The sequence below is a fragment of the Magallana gigas genome, chromosome 10 (assembly GCF_963853765.1).
Source record: "Magallana gigas chromosome 10, xbMagGiga1.1, whole genome shotgun sequence".
Classification (NCBI taxonomy): domain Eukaryota; kingdom Metazoa; phylum Mollusca; class Bivalvia; order Ostreida; family Ostreidae; genus Magallana; species Magallana gigas.
Genome location: NC_088862.1, coordinates 26,150,847 through 26,174,560, shown reverse-complemented (window position 1 = coordinate 26,174,560; position 23,714 = coordinate 26,150,847). Strand labels below are relative to the sequence as shown.

The following is a 23,714-nucleotide window of genomic DNA, read 5'->3' as shown; positions in this document are numbered from 1 at the left end:
ATTACTACGCGGCGTAGTCAATACCGTTTTTCAGTTATGCTTTAAGACACGCCCATTTTGTGTTACTTTGTGTCATCATGTTTTGTGGAGTTATTGCGCTAGGGGGGAAAATTTGATTTATAATGTTAGCACAGACAAAGACAGTTGAAAATGTAAACATAAAATCATAAATCACAGCACTTGAATTATCAATAAAACAAGAGATGTTTGTGAAACTCTTATGCCTCCCTTCCTTGGAAACATCCACGAAGAAAATGAACAAAACTGCAAATATATTGTAATTGGAATTACAAATTGTAAAAGTCAAAGAGGCATACCTCTGTCACAAATTGTTCGATTGAATCCAAAATCAAACTTGGCCTAGACATTATTATGATAGATTAGTTTACTAAATTTCATTTCAATACGTGTAACCTCTGCGAAGAAAATGAACAGAAAATGCAAATAAATTGAACTTTTGTTTAAGTTCAAGAAGTATAACTCTGTTGAAAATTGCATGATCGTACCCATAATCGAACATGACATAGATACTATCATGATAAATCTGTATAATAAACAATTCAATACGTGCAACATCTGCAAACAAAAAGAAAGGAAACTATGGTTGACAAACCGATCTACCAACAGCAGCAAAGCAAAACGTCCTCCCCTCTTCGATGAGGGGCTTAAAATTTTTAAAAATATTGTTTCTCAAATCGTGTCTAATTCCCTATAAAGCACATGCAAATAGTCACTTCAACGCGAAATTCATTGTAATATTTCAGGGAAAATGCCGTTATATTTGCCAACCGAGTAGCATGGTTCGTTAGTGTAATTGGCGACCCAGCAAATGACAAAAACGATTTCAACTAATTCATTAAAAAAACTAATAATTACTTTTTTTCAGATTTTCCCCGGAAAATAGAAAATTGTGTTGCGGAGTTTTGGAAATCCCCGCCATATTTGATGATGTTTTATCATATTTAACACCAGAGAAACCAACGGATTTATCAGATGGCGCTTCTATTGAAGGAGTTCTAAAAGAAGCAATAATATTGTATCTATCATCTATCTATCTATCTCTCTATCTATCTATCTATCTATCTATCTATCTATCTAAATTGGCAAATGAAAGATACTTATGTTAAAACATTTTGAATGCATCTAACCACACATTGGTAACACAATAGGTAAAAGTAAATGAGTGCAAAACAGTACAAATTCGACCGAAAAATAACCAGAACGTGTGTTATTAAAATGAGTATAATTTTGCAAATGAAAACATATATTTATAGACTGGTGCATTGGAAAATGTACGATTTTATGTCGTGTTATTTACAGTTGCGAAATTGCATATGGATTGCATCGATTTCAATATATATGTTTCCAAAGAAGTGAGAACCGTTATAAAAATAATGAGACCAAGCAAATTTAGGTATGTATACCGTCAGTGTCTGATGCATTATTTAATGATTTAGTTAGATTAAATTTCTTGTATGTAATGGGTTTTATTTTAATACAATTGTAACATTCCACAGAACTCAGCAAGGTTTTAAACCATTCCTCTCGAGTGTGGTGAAGCAGTTGTTGTTCGTTCAGAGAGCATGTGAACTTACAAGGGAAATTTTAAAATGCACCTCCGATGAGAACTGGTAATACTTTTTTAAAGGACTGGTTGGTATGATCGTGGCCTTATAAATACAAATAAAGATATGTGAAATATTATAAAACATATTTAAGGATTGGTAATGATTTTCAAGAAGGCTGGTTGTAGGTTAGTGGCCTTTTTTAGACTGATATTGATCTTCATAAAGTAAAGTATATTAAGATTTAAAGATTTGATTAAAAGTGAATAGCTTAGAAAGTAATAGCTTAAATGTAAATTCGAGATAGATCCAGTCAAATGGCTAGTTTGTTGACCCTAATAAACTCCTTGTAAATTGTAGTGTTTGCATGTTTATATATAAATGCTAATCCTATGATATATGTTTTTAAAGTTAAGAGCTACATGTAATTAAACGCACATAATATAACATTCAAAGGCACTTAACGTTAGGGTAAAATTGTTTTGTAATGGTAAATAAAATATCTGATAGTGGATTTTTTTATTTTTTAGGTCATCGAATTCTTTTGAATACAAGAAAATGTTTAAATGCATAAAAGGGATGCTAAGCTATGGAGTAAGAGCGCTTTGCAGTCTGGGGTAATTGATTGACTTTTCTTTGGATCTTCATTGATTATTACCTGATACACGAAACACTCAAATTTTGTGTGCAATATTGACGGCAAAGAATTCATTTCGTTTCAGTTTCGATGAGAAGTCATTGAATGAGTTCTACAGTGTAGATATTGTTTGCAAACAAATTAGACAATGCAACAAAAGATTGACAGCAGGCATTAACCTTGAGTGGTAGGTGTATTTTTACTCATTTACTCATCTTGGCAATAATACAAATTCTGTGTTTTTTAATTCCTGCTATAAAAGAAAAATATTAATGCATATTTCTTTATATAGATAAACAAACATCACGCACAAGAGAGACAAAAAATCAATTGCTAAAATTTATGATACCTATCGTTAATTGTTATTAGTTAGTCTTAGACTTCTAATTAATGGAAATGGCAAAAACTTACAAGACTTATAGTCTATGAGAAAGAAAAACAAGATTTATCGTCAATGGTTGAGATTAACGCTATACACGCTATAAGTTGCGCCAATTTTGAAGGACAGTGAAACCGTATGTGTTTGTCTATTTACATGTATTATAGTTACCCTTTTTCTTAAATTACAATGGTGAATTCCATCTCATTACAAAGATTATGTGGGTTTTTTTGTTGGTTTTTTTTTTGCCCAGAAAATATTACCTTTCAATGAATGTTGATGACGGAAGACCGAAACCGACCTCAATGTGCATCTCTGCCGTTATTTTCTGCCTAATTAAATATTCGACTTGATTTTTGATATGCTTAACAGTTGTTAATTTTAAATGCATATATGTATAATAAGTGAAATACGTTTGTCAGTCCAGGGACCCCTGATCATTAACAATACCCTTTCTTTTGCATTAACAATTACAGGATCTAAAAATAGCACATAGTGGAAACACATAGTTCTTCGTCTTTTTTTTATATACTCACATGCTTATATTTTTTTTCTTTTGTTTGTACTCGTTTACCGGACAAATTTATTCTTTACTGAAAAAAATATATCCTTTCCTTTTTGAAACTATAACAAGTATGTTGACCCTTCACCAAATTTTATATGATAGACTTAATCTAGCTGTCGATTTCACGTGATAGATATATATTCATGAGGAGGCTCTTTACTTTCCTGGCAGGAAAATAAATATTTGTTATGTGATCGAATTGAGCATTATAATTAACATCATAAAGGTAAATCTTATAAGTAATAATCAAACCCATGCATTTTCCCCGTTATTCAAAATTGACGTAAATTATAGATGGCAGGGCACTTTTTTGATACAATTCACTGTAGCCAGAGGATAAGTGTCTTCGAAACTCTGTAACTAGAATTTCCTCAGTTTCCATTCAGCACAAAAACCTTTAATTCATTCCTTATAAGGCCAATCACCAATTTCTAAGGAAAATTACTAATCATAATGTGTAACATTTTCTACATTGTGGTTTTCATTAGATTTCGACCATTTCCTATTTCGTCCATTTTTCATGAATCTTTAGCTTTTAAGACCTCCCCCAGCTGATTTCCTGCAAAGAGTTGACCGCCAGTACAGGTGCATGTTGCGCCATTACATGCCAGAAACTTACTGGTGTATAGTTTACAATGTCCCATCCGACTATTTTTCGTGTTATTTTACATCCCGTCTGTAACTTGCAATATCACTGTGTAAAGTAAACACTACAGTCATAGCCTCAAGTTTCGTATTTTACTTCTGATTCTTGTGTACTTAACATAAGGAGCCTACGTATTGCATATCAATTTCAACAATAGACATCCCTCTAACTAATGATTATCATTAAAAATCAATTCATGAATTTACCAACACTCATAAGCCTTCAAGTACAGCAACTTTTAATTCTACAAAAATATTGACGGGTACTTTATCCGAAATTTTGCTTTCTACCATAGCGTGTATAGTTTTAACAAAAAATTCCCATTAATGATTAAAATCTACAAGGCTTATCGCCAATGACTAAGACCTATAAAACTTATTTTCTACGTTAAGACTAACAGCAATCTCTCAGTTTGCGAAAATACGTTTTTAATTTACCTTTTATGGGATTTCGTATAATGTTTGTCGTGTCATATCAATCATTTGTGCAATGTTTTTTTCCAACAACAAATATTAAATATTTTAGTTTTAGTAAGCTATCATCGGAAACTGGTATTATGGTCAATCAAGTTCTCAAACAATACGAACAAGACAAACAAAGTCTTATGCTTATTTTTTATTAACAACAATTCATAGTTTTTTTAAGGGCACCTGAGTAAACTCAATGACCTCTTCCTCTCTGTTTTAGTCCGTCGTCCTGCGTGTCGTGCATCTTCCGCCGTGCGTTAACAATTTACATTTTTAACCTATTCTTAAAAATTGCAAAGCCAATTGTTACCATTTTTTGTGAAGCATCTCTACTGTAAGAGTAATCAAAATTATGAAAGTCGTGGCTCTACCACCCTGGGGTGCCACAGGCTGTGCCAAATATGCAGAGAAAGCCAAATTTTCAAACATCTTCTTCTCTATAACCACACATGTGAGGAAAAAACTTATTGCTTGATTATAATGTTCGTAAAGCTGCTTTACACAATTATGAAAGTCGTGGTCCGTAGATCAGGGGTTCAGGATCAATATTGCCATATTGTAAAAATGCATTGAATCTTAGAAAATCTTCTTCTCTGCTCCTATATTTATTTGTTAAAATCTAAATACGTGGTTGTGACGACCATGAAGCCTAAATTGTGAAATCCATGGCCCGTTGGTCATGGGTTCAGGCTCTATGGTGGGGCCGATATGGCCATATAGGTAAAATGTATTAAATGATAGAATATATATTTCTTTACTTCCATATATATTTGTTAAAAATTAAATGCATTTTTATGATGTCCATGAAGTCTTCCACATAAATTGTGAAATTAATGACTCCTGAGGCTCGCTTCATAATGGGTCGTACGTCCAGACTTAGCACTGCACCGGTGTAAATACGGGACTAGTTCGAATATTTGCGTTTCATTAGGGAGCGCATTTTTACGCCCGACAAAAGTTAAGCCAAAATATTACGTCCACTCATAGGTAGGTGTAAGTTCGGACGTAAACATAAGTAAGCATATATACTATGAAACGACGATTGTATTTTATCACTAATGCGATTAAAGTTACATGTAATATCACATTCAGATACTTTTGCACACGGGGGTTTCTCCCAAATAAATGTGCAGGAGAGAGAGAGAGAGAGAGAGAGGGAGAGAGAAAGAGAGAGAGAGAGAGACAGACAGACAGACAGAGAGAGAGAGAGAGAGAGAGAGAGAGAGAGAGAGAGAGAGAGATCATACTTTTAATAAAAAAAAACGTGCCCTAATTTTAATTTTATGCGTTGCATTTTATAAACATATTATATTTTTTTCTTAACCATTTTTTTTCTTTTTACAACATTTACCATAAATAAGTTTACATCACATTTAGTAAAAACTTTACCTATTAAAACAATTTCTCATTAAAATTGCTTGTATGTATTTACAGTACCTGTAGATGCATTAATATTACATGCAAGTATAAATTAAAATTGAAGCCGATTAAACTCACTGATACTAATGCACAAAGTCAATGATGAACTTAATTTGTGATTTTCTTTTTAAAGTGAAGATATGTTATTGATACATGGTTTTAACTACAAGAATAATGACACATTAGGCAAGCCTGAATTCAAACTGATTTGATAAATACAAATTATTATTTTTAAGTACTAAATACAGAAAGTGTAGCTTATCATAATACATGTATAAAATACAGTATATTGTGCAAAAAACAAAACATCGCGAAATGATTGAAAACAAAAATGCATTAATTTTGTTTTATACCCCTAAAATTCAATTAAACTGAAATGCGCAATGATAAATCGCGACAAAGGTCACAAAATTGGATGGAAACATGTATTTGACACTAAATAATACTCCTAGCCCTGGTGTTCCAGAAAATCATATACACTTCACAATTTGTTGGTTTCCGTTTAATGTTTTATCTATTTGTATAATCATGTGTCAGGCACGTAGCATCGTTTTTGAAAATGGGGGGGGGGGGCAGACTCATCCAAAAAATCGTGACAAGCCAAAAACAAAAATATTTTGAATTTTACATACTCCCAAAAAGAAAGGGGGGAATACATGATGATTCAATTTTTTATATGTAAATTTAAGAAAATTAGTTGCTGCGAGAAAAAGGGGGAGAAGGGCAGACCCCCCCCCCCCCAGTTGCTACGTGCCTGTGTTTCTGTTCGTAAATTGTTGAAGGAAAAGGAATATTATTCAATAAAAATTTTAACCTTTGTGTGAACCAAGAATTTATCAAATCTTAAATATTTTAAAATAAAGAATATTAAAATTGCTAGTTCCTCTTAAATTAATCATATTTTCACATGTCACATACAGTCATTTCATGCATATCTTTTACAATTTAATGCTATGCTATGGTATGCGATTTTAATGATATGCTATGAGATTTGTATGGTATGCTATGAGATTTGTATGCTATGCTATGAGAAATTGAAATGAAGGACTTAATGATATGGTATGCTATGCTATGCTATGGTATGCTATGAGATTTGAACAAAAATGCCTCCATACACAGAAGAGTTCCACACATTTCGAAGTGAAATAATAAGAAGCCAAAGTTTATAACAAATCTATCATGTAAACATTTATTTTTTCAAATAAAAACATTTAAAACCGAGTTAAAATCATGTTGTATGCTATGCTATGGTATGCTATGGTATGATATGACGAATGCGATTCTATGAGATTGTATGCTATGGTATGAGATTCCAATGCTATGCTATGAGATTCCAATGCTATGCTATGAGATTTCAATGCTATGCTATGCTATGGTGTATGTTGTAAAAGATATGCTTGAACTGACTGTACACCTACATAACAGAGTAATAGAAACAATTTTATGCATATGCAGTGCTGAGTTGTCAAGGACTTATGCTAAAGCTATAATCTAAAGTTTGCGCCTCTAGTTACGCCGCTTTATGAAATGCAAAATACACCCGACTAAGTTTCGGTGCAAGTCATCTGACTAGACTAAAGTTAGACCAAAAATTTAGGCCTCTTTAGGGCGAGGGCAATTTAGTCATATAGTTAAATTGTTTTAAATCTTAGAAAATCTTCTTCTTTACTCCCACACATGTTGGCGAAAAACTGAATGCATTGTTATGATGTCCATTAACTCCTCTTCCAATAGTGTGAAATTCATGGCCCCCGGATCAGGGGTTCAGGACGGGGGGGGGGGGGGGGGGGGGTATGGACATATAGAGTTAATGCATATAACGTATAACGTTTACAAATCTTCTTCTCTACTATCATGCATCTGTCAGAAAAAAAATTGGAGGAGGTATATATTAATTTTTGTCTTATTATTTTATTCTGCTCAGGAATGTCATTGAAAGAACTGAGTAAATTCACAAATATAGAAAGACTAAGGGGTCTGTCTATCAAAGTTTATACAGACCCTAAAACATGCTACTACAACTCTCAAACAACCTGTACCGTTTCGTGCAAGAAATGAACCTTACCCCTCACAAAATGAAACGTACTGTTCACAAAGCGTACCGTACCGTTCACAAAACGAATTGCTCTGCTTTGAATTTGTATTTCGTTTAATGGATTCTTGAGATGGTTCACGGTTTGTTTTTGTCATTTTTTCATTTTACCGTTCACAAAGCAAACCGTACCGCTCACAAAATGAACTGTACCGTGCAAAAAGCGTGTAAGATAATTTATGCAGGATCCGCCTTAAAACGGCCAAAAAAGCGTACCGTACCGTGCATTGAGCGTGCAACTTCCATATACGGCTAATTGACTTCATGTCTTTCGATAAATACGGCCGCAGATTAACGCTGACCAGATAAATTTCAATATTTATTAGATTTTTTATACGTGATTAGATAACACATACTAAGATTTAACTCTGTTATTTTTATTTAAATAGTTACAAAACATGTGCTACTTGGCTCCTCTTACAAAGCTAGAAAACATTATCGAATGAAAACGTTTCTGTTTTGTGTTTTCTTAAATCCTTATTTAAAAGAGCGTTCCTATTAGAAATTATTCCACGAAAAAAATCTTCCAACTTCATGATTAAAACTCATGTACTGGTAATCAAAGTTTCTTTCCCCGCTGTCGTATTTATTTATTTCTTTTTTGTTACTAGATAAATAGTTTATATATTAATCACTTAAAACAATTATTTGATGATTATTTGGTATTTGTCCGTGTATTGTTCAGAACAAGTACATGTATGTGTGTAAAAAGGTAAATGAAATATAAACAGGTACGGTAGCAATTGTCAAAACGTCAGCTAAATTGCATGCATACAGTGAAGAGCGGACAATTGTCCAACAAAATGATAATATCGCCATTAAAAACTATTGACTTGTTTTGTATATCCAGTTGTGTATATATCGTAAGAAATGTGCTACATGTACATGTACATGTATAGTGTAAGGGAATAACAAAAACTGATACTAGTAGTCATATTTTGACTATACACTCGATCTTATTTCAGATAAGAGAAGCGATGTGTAAAAATGTAATTGTATATTCATTGACATATTTATTATGTACCGGCGCTAATTCAACAAACATGTGATGACGAATTAGCCTAACAAGATTAAGGTACCGAATGAACAGGGTGCCGAGTTTACCAGGTCACGAATTTAGTCGTACATCAAGAGTTTTAGGACACCATTTTAAGACCAATTACAGTAAAAATTGTGGTGTCTTACTTTTTCAGTTTTGACTAAAAAGACCAAGTCAAGTTCATTTCAAAGGTATTTCAATTTTCTTATTTACATATTCTGTAATGTTTTACACATCTTTAAAGATAATGATCTTGTTTTGACTGTTGTATTTATATATATTTACCAACCTATTTCTAAAAATAGTACCGAATCATCAAATATTGATATCAACACTGATCAAGGAAGAAAAAAACATTTACAAAACGAAACCAATATAACACAGGTCACATTGCACTTTCAGTATAAGTGTATTCAGTATGCGTATACTTAATTCCCAATACCTATCCTGATTTCATGATCATGTGTTGAATTGTGTGACAATTTTAAAAAAGCACTGCAGAACATTTAGATTCTTCTATTGATGAACCCTACAGCAAGGATATTTATGGGAAAATAAATTGATTGGTCGAGAAATGTGACCATTTTTATGTTGTGTATTTCTTTGTTTCAAGTATCGACTGATTTACATCTAGCAAGCTGATTTTTTAAGGAAATGTCTGCATTAATGTACTATAATATACATCGTCTCAAGCCACGGGTTTTGTGTCCATTCTATGTTTGTGGAAATAGAATGGACACAAAACCCGTGGCTTGAGACGATGTATAATATATAGCGTTGAACTACGATGCTGAGAGAGAGAGAGAGAGAGAGAGAGAGAGAGAGAGAGAGACATACAGATAAAGTAAGGTAGAACTTTATGATTGAAATTCAGATTACAAAATATTTAAACTCCTGCAAGAAAACCGTTTGATATTTTCTACCTCACATGGACTGAAGCTTAGTAAAACCCTCTTACATTATATTGTGTTTAAACTGTATCAATCACATGTACATGTAAGATTGTAATACAGGGATTTGGGTCAATTGGAGACTTTTGGTTGGATGAGTCAATCAGAGCCATATATTCGAGTCATGTGACAAAGTTGCCACAATATTCAAATTACTCAACTCTGTTGTCAACTCAAATCTGTAAATATAAAGTGCATGAATTTGAGGTCAGTGCATACACTTGTGGCTGAGTATTGACTTGACTTGAGTTTGTGATGGCTGTGCGACAGAAGGCAATGAGTGTCCAATGAATGTACACCTAAAAAAAGGGGGGGGGGGTGTTATGAATATACAATGTCATATAGTAAGAGTTATTTGAAAATGCAATTATGGTGGTACTATGTTGACTGGTTACTCTAAGACCTACAGTATATCATATCATTGACTAATCGAAGAATCATATTAGGTGATCTCAATCAAAATGGTGAAAAATTGTCAGTTTTTTCTCATATGTTTTCAATCCCTACTCTCAAAAATTAATTCATGTTTTATGTCCTTCTAAATTACAGTGCAAAGATGAGGAAGGACCATTGCCAATCAGAAGGTGGGAATTGATTTGACTAATGACCATAAAATGTCTCTCAAACCACGGTCAAGAAGTTGCAAAGTGCTACCCCCTGGTTACCCCGAAAGCTGTAATGCTCCATTCTCTCAGAATCTGAACAGCAAGGAATTTCAAGGTAACTCATTTTAAAAAAAAATCATGTTTGTTGATAGAATGTCATTAAACACATCTATAAATCTAACTATGAGGGGACTTGTCGACTTCCATTAATAATGTGCCGTGGAATTTTTGTTTTTATTTGTGCACTTACATTCTTCATAAATCAACACTTGTATGTAGTTACTTTTAACCTTTAAAATTTAAATGCAGATTCTACACAGGAGCAGAGTTTGAAGACTATGAAGTCCCCACAAAAATCTGGCACACAATGTGTAGTTGCACCGGAAAACAAGAAAGTCGTGCCTCCAAGAAACCAGGAATTGACCACAAAGACTCTTGAAAAAGACCCAACAGAGGACCTTATTAATAAGGAGATAGAAGACAAGCAGTTAACAACCAATGTTGCAATTAATTTAGCGGACCAGCTTCTCAAATGTTATCCCCCAGATGGGGATTTATGGTCCGTGGATATCAGGGTACCCAACTCATCAAAGGGAACAGAGGCAGAGAATACAAATTCTGCTGTGGAGGAACTGCTCATTCCTTGGACCCAGTCTTTCCAAAGCCCTGATCAGTTACCCGATAGTGACTTGAAGAACATACAGGAAAGCCATGCTAGCTTCGCTTCTACCAGCCCAGAAGCAGGTTTCGAAATGTTGCAAAACCTAGAGACTAGCTTCAAGGATGATAATGAAATTTCCAATAGTCAAGGGGCTGGAAGTTAATTCTGGCACACAGACCCTTGCGTTGACGTCAAAACAGCTCGGACTAAGAAATGTATCAACTTAATTTATACTCGTATACATTTTGTAGCTATATATTTGTTTCATTCAGTTGTATTCAATTTGACTTATATGGCAATTTACAAACAAAGTTCTTTTCAATTAGCAATGATGGTCTCGCCTTTTTGTTTCGTCCATGAAATTTTTGGGAGATAGAATATTCAAATTAACTTTGACTTTATACAATAACTCGGTAGTTTTTATCTTAAAGAGGGTTCGATGGTCGTGTTCATTTTCAGACTATTTGAATCTTCTTAGGAAAAAGAATTATCTATAACGATATTAAACAAACATTCAAAGTTAAAACCTAAAATACTAGAATTTTCTTTACTAGATTATGTTATGGGCTGCGGCGAAAAAAGACGTTAAAGGATCTCTTGATTTTGCCAAAGACGTCAACCTGTTGATTTTGTTTAAAGCTGGTCTGTTTCTTATTTTTTTGTATTAAAAATACGTTGTGCGTTTAGCACTAACGCCTTTTAACCATTTTCGCCACCCATAGACATTTTATGATAGAAAGAAATTAAAAAAAAAAGATCTGAATGAAGTTTAAAGACCATCTCTCTCTCTCTCTCTCTCTCTCTCTCTCTCTCTCTCTCTCTCTCTCTCTCTCTCTCTCTGCAACCCATGACTAAAAAGATTGGCAACAAACACGGGTCATGTAAACTGAGTATAGAGGATATTTAGTTTAAAACCAAAGTAAGATATCACCTGTCTGTCTGGTGACACTTGGTGCCCATATTAAAAAGAAAATTATCAACACTCAAATGAACTCCCAATTTTTAAAAGACTTACATTCCAGTAATATCATAAACTTTCTTATAGCTTGAAACTTTTGCACTTGATAAAAAATCGTGATTATTTAAGACAAATAAACAAACACCTGATACAGTTTTCACAGCAACTGAATCCGTTAATGCTATAATATATTAGTAATGACAATGACGTAAGATGGTAGGGTGAAAAGGCGTAATGTTTTCACAAAGATTCACGTTGTTTTAATTTCCTTGTCTTTGATATTCAAACGTATGACTTCCGTCAAAATTATCATATAAAAGTAACTGTTTACTTGAACAAAAAAAAAATATATCCTTTTCCTTGAGATTACAGCATTTCATTAAATGATCCCGCCGCGCTCCTCTCCCCAAAAAGTAAACCGACACTATACATGTGCAATATAATTCCATTGTAAGTTTGATACAATATGTAATACCCTTGATTATGACAATGCACTTGTCAATGAACACAAAATACTAAATTGGAAGTTTTAATCAAAAATACGAAATACAATACAAAAGAAGGCAGTATAAAATTATATCGAAAACAATCAACATGTTGTAGTGTAACGTTAGCTAGCGCTTTTATTTTTGTCTTTTTGCGGGCGCTTTGCCACATAGCTAACCTTTGCTTCTACTTATTTTATCTAAAAAATTTATCTAAAAATAACCTATTTGTGTACATTTATTTTTAGTATAGCATGTAATATGTGAGCTACAGTACCGATCAGACCCAACCTAACAGAAAGTAAACCCCAACTTAACCCTGGGTTTACTTTCTGGGTTTACTCTGGGTTTACTAGAGTTGACCCAGAGAAAACCCAAAGTAAACCCAGAGTGGACACAGAGAGTTAAACCCAGTCAAAAGTATACCCCTGTAAGCAGACGCTAACTGTTTATTCGGAATATACAAAGGGTAGGAAATACAGGCAGTAGGATGATAAGAGAAAATACTAGTCCGCTTCACGCTTCAGAGCATACAGTTGACCTCAAAAGTAATTTAAAGTAAACCCCGAGTAAACCCAAAGTAAACCCCGAGTGGACCCAAATTTTCAAAAGGTAAACCCAGAGTAAACCCCAAGTAAACCCCAAAAGTAAGCCCGGGGTTTAGTTGGGGTTTTCTTTGGTGTTAGATTGGGTCTGATCGGTACTGTACTTTGTAGTAAAACACTATTTTTTTTACTAAATACGCTTGAATTTTATGTTTGAGCAGTGCATTGACAATGCTATCACTTTAATTATTTATTAATTTATTTCAATTTACAGTAATCAGTAACAAGTTTTACCCGTATGCAATCACGTTTTAGATATATTTTTTGAGTCACCGAAGGGCTTTATGGTAGATTTGATCACGCCCCGACCAAATTATAACCCGTACTATTCAAAGAATGATTCCTTATTACTTATATTTATATAATTTTAAGCCATTGTACAAATAAATATTTAAAGCAATATGAGCTACAATTTTCAAGTTGACATTTTTTTTAACGAAAATGTTATTTTCTGCTAAAATGACAAAAATATATTGGCTTTTAAATTTCTTTTAGCTTTATTTTTGTTGGAAAAGCCGTCAAAAAGCCTTAATTGAAGCAAAATTTAATTAATGTCATCCTGGCCTGTACAAAAATCGATTTGCTATATATTCCTTAGAAGAGAAATCATTCTTCTGACAAAAATTGATGATTTTTCAAATCTTTTTATCATAAAAGTTTAAGTTACATGCAGATTTATCATTCTAACAGGTTTTTGAACCAAAATGAAATTCTAAAAAATACAGCATATATTGCTTTAAATATAAGTAAGCAAACCCCGCACCCAGACTACTTTCGTATAGATTCGATACCTATTTAGTCTACATGTATCTTTTCTATTTCAGTTTACTTCTGTCTAGAATTCTGAGGAAAAAAAATGTCGATGAATATATAAAGAAAAAGATTGTACAAATCAAAAGGAAACGGAAAACGGACTACACCCTTTGAAGGCGTCTTTCATTGTGATTAGCAGAAATAGAGTACCAAAAAAAACTGTCTTAATAGAGCTATTAATCCAACACTGACAGACAAAACTTAAAAGATCTTTTGATCTGGGTATAATTTTCCCCACAATAAGATCTTTTTTGTGAATATGAGACTTGTATAAAAAGTAAGCTTTTCAAGGTTGTATGGCCCTTTGGCTAGATATTAATGATCAAAACATATTTTCTCGTCTCAAATCACCTTAAACAACACTTGACTAATTGCCGTAAAGAGGGCTGGATGGCCTTTGTCTTTCATAGACCACATTGATCTCCTGTAGAAAAATAGTTCTATACCGTATAGAAAAATAGGAAAATATACACACTTTTAACAGCGACAATTTTGATCTCCTAAAGATGAAGAGTTCAATACCGAAATAAAGGAAAATATCCACAATTTTAAGCTATAGAATATATCAAATTTTCCTCAAATCATATCCAAACATTTTAGGTACATCCGAATGCTATTTTGTGGACCATCCAGTCTCCTCACAAATAGTTGTTTTTTTTAAACATTTAACAAACATTTATTGGCAACGACTTCATTGCGACCAACCAGTGAAATTTTAGCGTTTAAGCATTGGACTTTATGTTAGAAGTCTTTACAAATTACAACAGAGACACCGAATATTTTAAAAGGACATTAAGAACGTCGGGACGAATATCTACATGTATAAAAACTCTTCTTTTCCTGCATACAAAAAAAAACTTTAGTTAGTCGGTTTTCAGCAGTAGCATATTGATTATAAAATAACCACGTAATTACTTGTACTTCCGGCGTTTATTCGGGAGAAGAAATTCGTTGTGGAGGGGGTCGTACTAGCGATGGAACAGCTGACAGTGTCTGCGAGGGAGGCATCCGTAACATCCAGAGTGTAGAGTAGCTGTTCTGTCACGTGATCCCCCGTAAAATCCGCTGTTGCCGGTAGATTATTGATGACAGTAGCCTAAAATTTTATTTTATTTTCCTTTTTTCCCATTATTTTTTATGAGAAAAAAAAATGTCAAATGAATGTCTTTGAATAAGATTACATATAATTAGCTAATGGTGTGGCTATTCAAATAGGAAAAAATATTCGATTTTCACACAGGTGATGTATTAAATGATTGTTGTCTTTGCAGCAAATGTATACCAATTGCAAAAAAATGAAGAAAGCGTATCCATGTGATAAAATTAAAATAATCTGTTCTCTATAACTATATTAGATATATGGATTATTCAAAGCGCATTGAGATGGTATGGGATATCTGTCGATGTAAATGTGGATTAAAGTACATTAAAATTAGAATACTTTCATCGATTCAGAATTTTCAAATTTTACACTATTTAACCAAAAAATAGCTAAATTGAAAACTTTGGGAGAAGTGAAAAATGTAAAAAAAACAAAATAAAACAAAAACAAAACCCAGCGGGATTCGAATTCATGACTTACAGATCTGTAGTTAACCCTTTAACCTACTGCGCTACGCTGTTAGGTGACAATTCTGAGAAAGAAACTACGTATATGATTACACTTTATTTCATTGTTTATTTTATAAACTATACGTCACAACCTGGAGGTGTCTTATACCACCTTTAACACTATTGTTTTTGTTGGGTTTTTTGGTCAGGTCATATACTAGTAGTTTGCTTATTATAAATAAGCCAATCATGTGGGAAATGTTTCGATTGAAAATTTTCCATTGTGAAAGAGAATAACTGTACTTGTTTTTAAAATACCAGAGAAAATACAAAAATGAAATTTTAAAAATCTCTTATTTTTAAACAATTAAAAGGAAAAATGAATGTACCAATGAGCAAGATCATTAACGTATTTTTTACCTATCGATACCTGTTTATACTGCATTGTTAATACAGCAAAATACATGTAATTTTATCTAGATTCAGCAGCTGATATTTTCTTTATTTCATTTTATGAATTTAAGCATCCCGTCAGAAATTTTATTAAATTTCAACAGCTGATATTTATTTTCATTCACTTTGAAAATTTATGCATCCAATCAGAAATCGCTTTACATACTGAATTGAAGCATCCAGTCAGAAATCATGTTACATACTGAATTTAGGCATTCAGTCAAAAATCGCTTTACATACAGAAATATGGCATCAAGTAAGAAATCACGTTACATAATCACAGTACATACTGAATTGAAGCACCCAGTTAGAAATCACGTAACATACTGAATTGGTTACTGTTATCCTGAGGGTCCCAGTGTCTGTATTACCACAATCATCGGTGACAGTGAAAGACAGGTCATTGTTTCCGTACGGAAGTGCTCCTGTATTTCGAACCTCTCCTAAAATAAATATCTCAAACAATTAATAATTCCCACATTTAGAATGTTTTTAAGTTAACTTTATTTAAAAGGAGTCAGTCCTCTCATATTTCTAACATTCAGAAATGCATGAAATATTTACAGTCAAAAAGACCACATTGCTAAGTGGTGGTATCAATTAAGCATATTTGACCTTTTTTGGCAGTTAGGTCAGTTCTAGGTAATAAATCTTTCTTTTAATAGAAATATCAAGTTGTGCAATTGTTTAAAAGAAATAAAAAAGTATTATCGTTTGATTTCCTCTCATCTTTATGTGATAATGTCACTAACTGGGATACTGTAAACTGGATTATTTTTGCCCCGAGTCATTTTCGCCCTTCTACAATAGCAAACAGTTTTGCCTCGTCTTGAATTCGCCTAAACACGTTTCTGTTTATGGAGAGATGATCTGAGACATTAGAATTTGCCCAATCTTAAGTTCCTCTTGATGACAACGAAGGCAGATGAGGCGAAAATAAAACAGGGCAAATATTTTCCTGTATACGGTATACTTTTGATATTTTGAAAAAGTCAAAAACTAGACAAGACTACTAGTACATTGTACTTTCTCAACTCTATACTCTCAAATATTATTGTGTGACCGGCTTGTTTCACAGCTTTTGATAACTCCTACAAACTATAAAGAAAGCTAATTATTGCAAAACATCGTTCCTCTTCTCCAGTTCTTTTTTTTTTTTTTGTAGGGGGAAGAAGGAATAAAACTATTTTATTAGAATATAACTTTTAATTGTTATATTTGTTAATGATCTTGGTTCAGTTGGCTTATTAAGTAGCAAAACTTTACCGGAAACCGCATCAAAGGAAAACAATGAGGTAGTCGTTGTCATAGAAACGGGTGTCCAGTGGATCGTTATCAGAAGAGGACACGGTATACATCAGAGTATTTGCGGCCGTGCTATCCGGAAAAGTTACGGTCTGGTCCAAATTAGGTAAAGTCGGTGTATTACCTAATAAAATAAACATAATAAACAAAAACAATAAACATAATAACTTTTTAATTATTTATTGGTCCCAGCAATCAAAATAATGATGAAAATTATCCACACTGTAGAATAAGTCCCGCTCTAGGGAATTTGATATTTTATGTAAATTTTGCTTTTTAAATTACCTAGTTCCCCTTTCTGTCTCTAAGAAGAAAATTCAAAAGTTTACATTTGGTTGTCAGTGCACAGTAAAGAAGAGGCCCGCAGGCCTTGACGGTCACCTAGCTGAGTACTATAGCCCCTAGTTTGACATTTCAGAGTTTTATATTTGCATTTTAAGCTTCATATTAAAGTCTAAACCATAATCTGAGACACCTGCCTGTTACCCATTTTTATCATTTGATGTTTGAAAACAAATAATTCATGAAAATGTAGGGGGAGGGGGGACAAGTGATGCAATTGTTCAAAAAGCATACAATACACAAGACATTAAAGTATATTTTCTAAAAATAGAACACATATTAAATTCAATACTGTTGAGTATTTTCAAAATGAAGTTAAAATTGTTATGGATGACAAACAGCAATTTCCTTGAGTAAAAATAGATGTTCAAAAAAAGTCATACATGTATTTATCAACCCCTCCCCGATACACGATAAAAAGCCTCCATTTCTGTCCCATGCCCTGGGCAGTGAATTGCACAATGTAACATCAGGACATTATGAACATAGTAACTATGCATGAGTTTCTACCCATTTTTTACTATGTAGCCATTTTGACCCAAATAGGGCTTGAACCCCTTATCCAGAGACCATAGATTTTACAACTTAGTTAGAGGGCTTCATGAACATCCTAACCATGCATTTCATTTTTTCTCAAATATTAATAAGAGTTAGAAAGAAGATTTTTTAAAGATTTTGATAATATCTTAAAAATCATCCGCAAGAATGACAATATTAATAAACAATTACAAAAAATACTTTTTTATATAACAAAAGTGCTCTGACTTTCGTCATATTGCTACATAGGCTGTGAATTTGTATGCAAAGTGTGGTATACATAAAGCAAATAATTTTCCGAACTTCGCTAAATACCGGTTTTAACTCAAACAACTAAGTGTATTTAATCATCAATGGTTACATGCAATAAGGAAATAAAAATACAGAAACAACAGTTTATTTTTCGAAAAAAAATCGGAAGAAAACGTACAAATTTCATAAGATTATCTTGTTTCTCATGAAACAGCGTTGATCCCGCGACGTCACAGTTCATCTTGCGCCAAATTTGCTTGATTAAAAAAACGTTCAGTTGTGAAACCAAACATCTCAAAAAGTATTAATGCGATCGCAATAAAAGGATGATGTTTTTCCGTGTATATCAAATATTGACAGGCACTGCAGGTACCATATTGAGCTCTTTTTCTCAAAAAGAATTAAACGTACGATAATGGTCTCGGCCATATTGTCATCTATTTTTGGGAGTTGATTTTATAATCAACTCTCCTATGCAGTTACTCTGGCAAACCGAAAGTGAAACAGTGTTTGGACCTAAGCACAAATCACCACCGCTGACAAGACGTAGATATTGAAAATAGTAGATAAATTCGGTGTACTGTATGCTGTACCATTGTTTTTTCAAAAGAAAAGTATCTATAAATACCTTAAAAATAGTCAGATTTTATAAAATACGAACAATTCAATTGTTTTTGTAGTTGCATGTATTCCTAAACTAGAGTTCAATATAGTCTCGTTCAACCAGACGCTCGGCTGTCTCCGTAAATCTCCGACAAGCAGAGAGTCTCTCTTGGTTGTCTGATATTCACGGAGACAGCCGAGCGTCTGGTTGAACGAGACTAGAGCTCAATATTGCTTGGATCCAGACGTGTACAATTTTCAGAAACATTTCGATAGCTGATACACAATTTGATGGAATTATTGTATCTTTAAATATTACATAACATGATTCATATGGGGTTTTCTCGAAATTCTTGTCGGAAAAGTTCGAGAATTCATATTATAAAAATTTGCATAACATATCGTTGATTTTAAAATTGATAATAATCAATCAAATCAACTCCCGACAGTACTTCAGTACTTTGATTTAAATCTATATGTAGATTTTTGATGCTGTTTTAATTATTTTCGAAACCCGACCCAACTTTTGTCAGCGTGATAATCTACATAACTTTCTTTAAGAAACTTTCTGCAAATATACAATTTAATCAAACGCATCTAAGAGTATTAAGTATAACTTTTAATTATTATTTTACTGACCGACCTGGTATTTAAGTCTCTTAATAATAATGTTTTAAGCGTTTCGTAACACCTAACTACATAGCAAATACATTGTAACAGGTGATTAAGGTGTGTTTTATCTTAATCAAACCAGTGCGTATTTTTTCTCCTAACAACGTCATTTTTGTGAGTTTGAACTTAATTTACAGTTTCTAAATAATGTTATCCTAATTATCGACAGACATTTTCTATACCCATGATTTGTCATTAAGACACAAAATTACATTTCTGGAGGTTTTCAGTTCAATTCCAAGTTTGTATATATATATTAATTTGTCTGCATTCTTTTCCAAACTATTTGCTAACTAAAATATTTTATTTCATTCTTTATCATCTGCTTAAATACTGGTGCCTAAAAGAAAGCAATTACATTACAAAATCAGAACAACATCTTCAAAGAAAAGTTTAATATGGATATACCGGTACTAAAATAAACGGTAAGTGTGTCATTTGATTAATATCTAGATAAGATACTTATATGAGACCAAAGGTTGTTAAATGGGGTGAAATGTTTAACCATTAAAATCAATATACGAACGTTTGATCGCTTTAAATTCTAGATATATTCACTTCCTCTTTATACCACTGAACTAAACTTATAGATGGAAGTCTGACATTGGGGATGAAAAAGGTTTGTGACAGCGGTTTTGATGTTTTATAAAAGAGTATTTTGTATTGAAAAAATTCAAAATATAAGTAAAGCTATTAATATGTAAAATAAGTTTAATAATTTCAATACATCTTGTAAAGAGACCTGTCTTCTCCGAAACAAGTAATTTTTTGCCTCTAAAAATGTATATATTTTTTTTTTCAATAAGGTATAGCGAGGAACTCACCGATGTTTTGTTGAATTTTTGTTTTTTTATTTCATGTTATCATTATAGAAAACAGTATTTGATGATATGAAATGAATTCAGAGTAAATATTCAACAACGAAGTGGCTTGATACAGATTTGAAATCAGAATGGGTGAGTGAAAAAATTAACTTTAATATAGCTATTAGTTATCAAAGGGGAAAAGAGTTCACAAATGGATCAAATTATAAAACACAAAATTAGCGAATAATACTAAGACTTTTGCAATGATTATGACACAATTAATAATTCAATATGTTTACAGAGCGTTTTTTTAAATATATGTACAACACACCTTTTTTCCTACGTTTTGTTCTGTCTGTCTTTAATAAAAGTATATTCTGGTGTATCAGGATATTGCGGTCATTGAGGACATACCTAAAAGATATACTTTGGCACCTGAGCTGCCTTTCTATGTCATTTGATAAGATTCTTTAATATTATGAGTGTTTCACTCACGAATCAATTTCCCAACATGTAAAGGTTTTCATCTTATCTATCTTTGGAGAGCTCGAAATTTTAAAAGGTATACACTGTCCACCATTTATCTAAAAATCGAACCTTGGTATTATTTGTTCTGCATTTTATGTTATTGGATACTCCAACTTGCTTCAGAAATTTAGTGCATGTAAACAGTATCAACAAGCGATGCAGGATTTATCATTGCAATATACACGAACACGTATTTTGTAAAAAGGGTTTTTCCATTAAAGTCATTCTTCTGTTGAGCATTATCTGTGAATTTTTTTTAAATAATCTGAGATACAATTCTAAACACGAATGATTGATCTTGCCAAAAGAACTTCAAGCAAAATTTTTAAAAAATGTAAAGAATCAATTTTGATATTAACCCCGCGAAACACAAAAACGTATATAGTGTAGATAGATATATTAATCAAAGTACTGAAGAACTGACAGGAGTTGATTTTGTCGATGTTTATTTATTTTAAAATCAATGATATGTTATTTTGCACGACAAGTACATGTATACGTAGTTTCTGATTTGAATTACGCATATTTTCATAATATGAATTTTTGAACTTTTTCTACTAGAATGTCGAGAAACCTCCATATGAATCATGTTAAATAATATTTAAAGATAAAATTAATTCAATCAAACTATGTATCAGTGGTAGAAATATTTCTCGAAAATTGTATGGATCCAAGCAATATTGAACTCTAGTCTCGTTCAACCAAACGCTCGGCTGACACCGTAAATCTCTGACAAGGGTTTGAACGAGACTATATTGAACTCTGGCGTAGGAATACATACCACTACAAAAAATATTTAAATTGTTCGTACCATTTAAAATCTGACTGTTTTTAAGGTATTTGTAAATAAGTATCCTTGAAAAACAATGCTTTAGCATACATTACATCGAATTCATCAATTATTTTCAAGAACTAAGTCTTGTCAGGAGTAATGATTTGTGCTGAGGTCCAAACACTGTTTCTCTTTCTGTTTGTCCGAGTGACTGCATAGGAGAGTTGATTAAAAATCAACTCCCAAAAAGTAGGACTTAAAGGGCATGTGATGTACGTGTACATGTACATTTTGAATGAAAATTGTCAGCAATTATCAATATTACCAATTGTGCTTTAATTTTTCATTCCGCTGGATTTTTTTTTTCGGGCCGGGAGGGAGAATGATTGTTTCTTGTTCCTATTTTGTTCACCTGATTTACATTATGTTATCTATTTTGATTTGACTGGTAATAATAAAATGCTTAAAAATCTTTCTTTATCAGATAAAATTAAAAAAGAAGTCGCGAAGAAGATGTCAAAGGACCAGAAAGACTCGTATGTTACATTCAAGATGGCCGGGTGGTCAACCGAGTGACCAACAGATCTGCCTCAACTTTTAAACACGATATTTTGGGACATCATCAATCATTTATTAAAGAAAAGTCCATATAATTTAGCGATCTTTTTACAGTGCTAATCGTCTAAAAACGTTTAATTAGCTTAAAGGTGGTATGGGACATCTGACGATACTAATATGGATTAAAGTACTTTAGAATAGAAATATTTACACCGGTTTAGAATTTACAAATTTTACAATATTTAACCCCAAAAATAGCTTTCAAAAATTATTTGAAATGGTAAAAATTGTACAAACTCCCCGCGGGATTCGAACTCAAGTCCTACAGGTTCGTAGTAAACCCCCCTAATCCACTGGACTACGCTATTAGATAAAAATATTGGGAAAGAAACTACTTATATAATTACACTTTATTTTATTGTTTATTTCGTATAACAATACGTCACAACATGGACGTGTTCCCTACCACCTTAAAATGGTAACGACCATACAGTCCCCTTTATTCTAAAACAGAAAAAAAAGTATTTTGAATAGTTAAGATACTGTCTGCTCAAAACGTCCGCTGCTTTGCAAAAAAAAAATCTTTCGAATAAGAATGAAACAGCAATGAAGAAATATAGAGACGAAATAAATTGAAAAACGGCATCTTAGCATTGCATTGTATTTAATTATATTAGGAATATTCCTTGAACTCCCGGGAAATTAGTAATCCAAGTAACACTAGTACTAATTGCAAAGGTGTAGAACTAAATATTATAAAGTACATTGTAAGTCATATTTATCAAAATTACAAATGCTATTCTTCTGATGGCAATGTATATATATATATATATATATATATATATATATATATATATATATATATATATATATATATATATATATATATATATATATATATATCTAACAATTAACAGGAGAAAAAATATAAATTATAATTTTGTTTTACTGGATATTTTCAAACATAAAACATGAACTTTTGGGACAGTTTTGAAAAATGCAAATTTATGGCGTGTAAGTGCAAATTATTTTCGATGGAATATTCTATCGTTTATTGATGTATAAAATATTACGAAACAAAATATAAAACATGTTTCGAGTTACACAGTGTCCGGGACGACCCGGATAGGAGGTTTTCTCTAAAACCTAGGGATTAATTTCAACCGAGTGACATAAAAAAAATTTGCTTAATTGCAGTGTCAGAGCTCTTCTGTGCAGTGAGATTAAGATAGTCATTGCAACGACCATTAAGCCATCTGAAATGGAAAAAAAAAATTTAAGACACATACATTTGAATAGTTAATGACTTTTAAAGCAAAGTTCTTGGTTAAATAACATGATATTGATTTTTTTTCAGAGATATTCATAGATATATCGTTGACAATGGAGTCGTTAAAATCAAACAGCATTTAGAAAAACTCAAAAAGGAAACGTCGAACTTAAAATTGT

General features: G+C 32.4%; 1 protein-coding gene and 2 long non-coding RNA genes across 3 annotated transcripts; 2 read left to right on the top strand and 1 right to left on the bottom strand.

Moving 5' to 3' along the window:
• The first annotated feature begins 8,860 nt into the window (after window positions 1-8,860).
• LOC117683676 (uncharacterized) lies at window positions 8,861-11,354 on the top strand. Its single transcript, XM_034453367.2, has 3 exons — window positions 8,861-9,000; window positions 10,309-10,479; window positions 10,674-11,354. Exons 2-3 carry the CDS (start codon window positions 10,374-10,376, stop codon window positions 11,186-11,188), a joined length of 621 nt encoding a protein of 206 aa, XP_034309258.2. The 5' UTR covers window positions 8,861-9,000; window positions 10,309-10,373; the 3' UTR covers window positions 11,189-11,354.
• A 4,775-nt stretch (window positions 11,355-16,129) lies between these two features.
• LOC136272487 (uncharacterized) lies at window positions 16,130-20,802 on the bottom strand. The gene is made up of 3 exons (XR_010710496.1): window positions 20,739-20,802; window positions 17,157-17,319; window positions 16,130-16,333 (listed from the first exon to the last, which is right to left on the bottom strand). It is a non-coding gene; the product is annotated as an uncharacterized lncRNA (long non-coding RNA).
• LOC136272486 (uncharacterized) lies at window positions 19,766-22,986 on the top strand. The gene is made up of 3 exons (XR_010710495.1): window positions 19,766-20,220; window positions 20,474-20,557; window positions 22,192-22,986. It is a non-coding gene; the product is annotated as an uncharacterized lncRNA (long non-coding RNA).
• The last annotated feature ends 728 nt before the right edge of the window (window positions 22,987-23,714 follow it).

Coding starts and splice junctions, on each gene's coding strand:
- LOC117683676 (XM_034453367.2), top strand. CDS start 10,374: ATGTCTCTCAAACCACGGTCAAGAAGTTGCAAAGTGCTACCCCCTGGT. Junction 10,480..10,673: donor GAACAGCAAGGAATTTCAAG/GTAACTCATTTT, acceptor ATTTAAATGCAG/ATTCTACACAGGAGCAGAGT.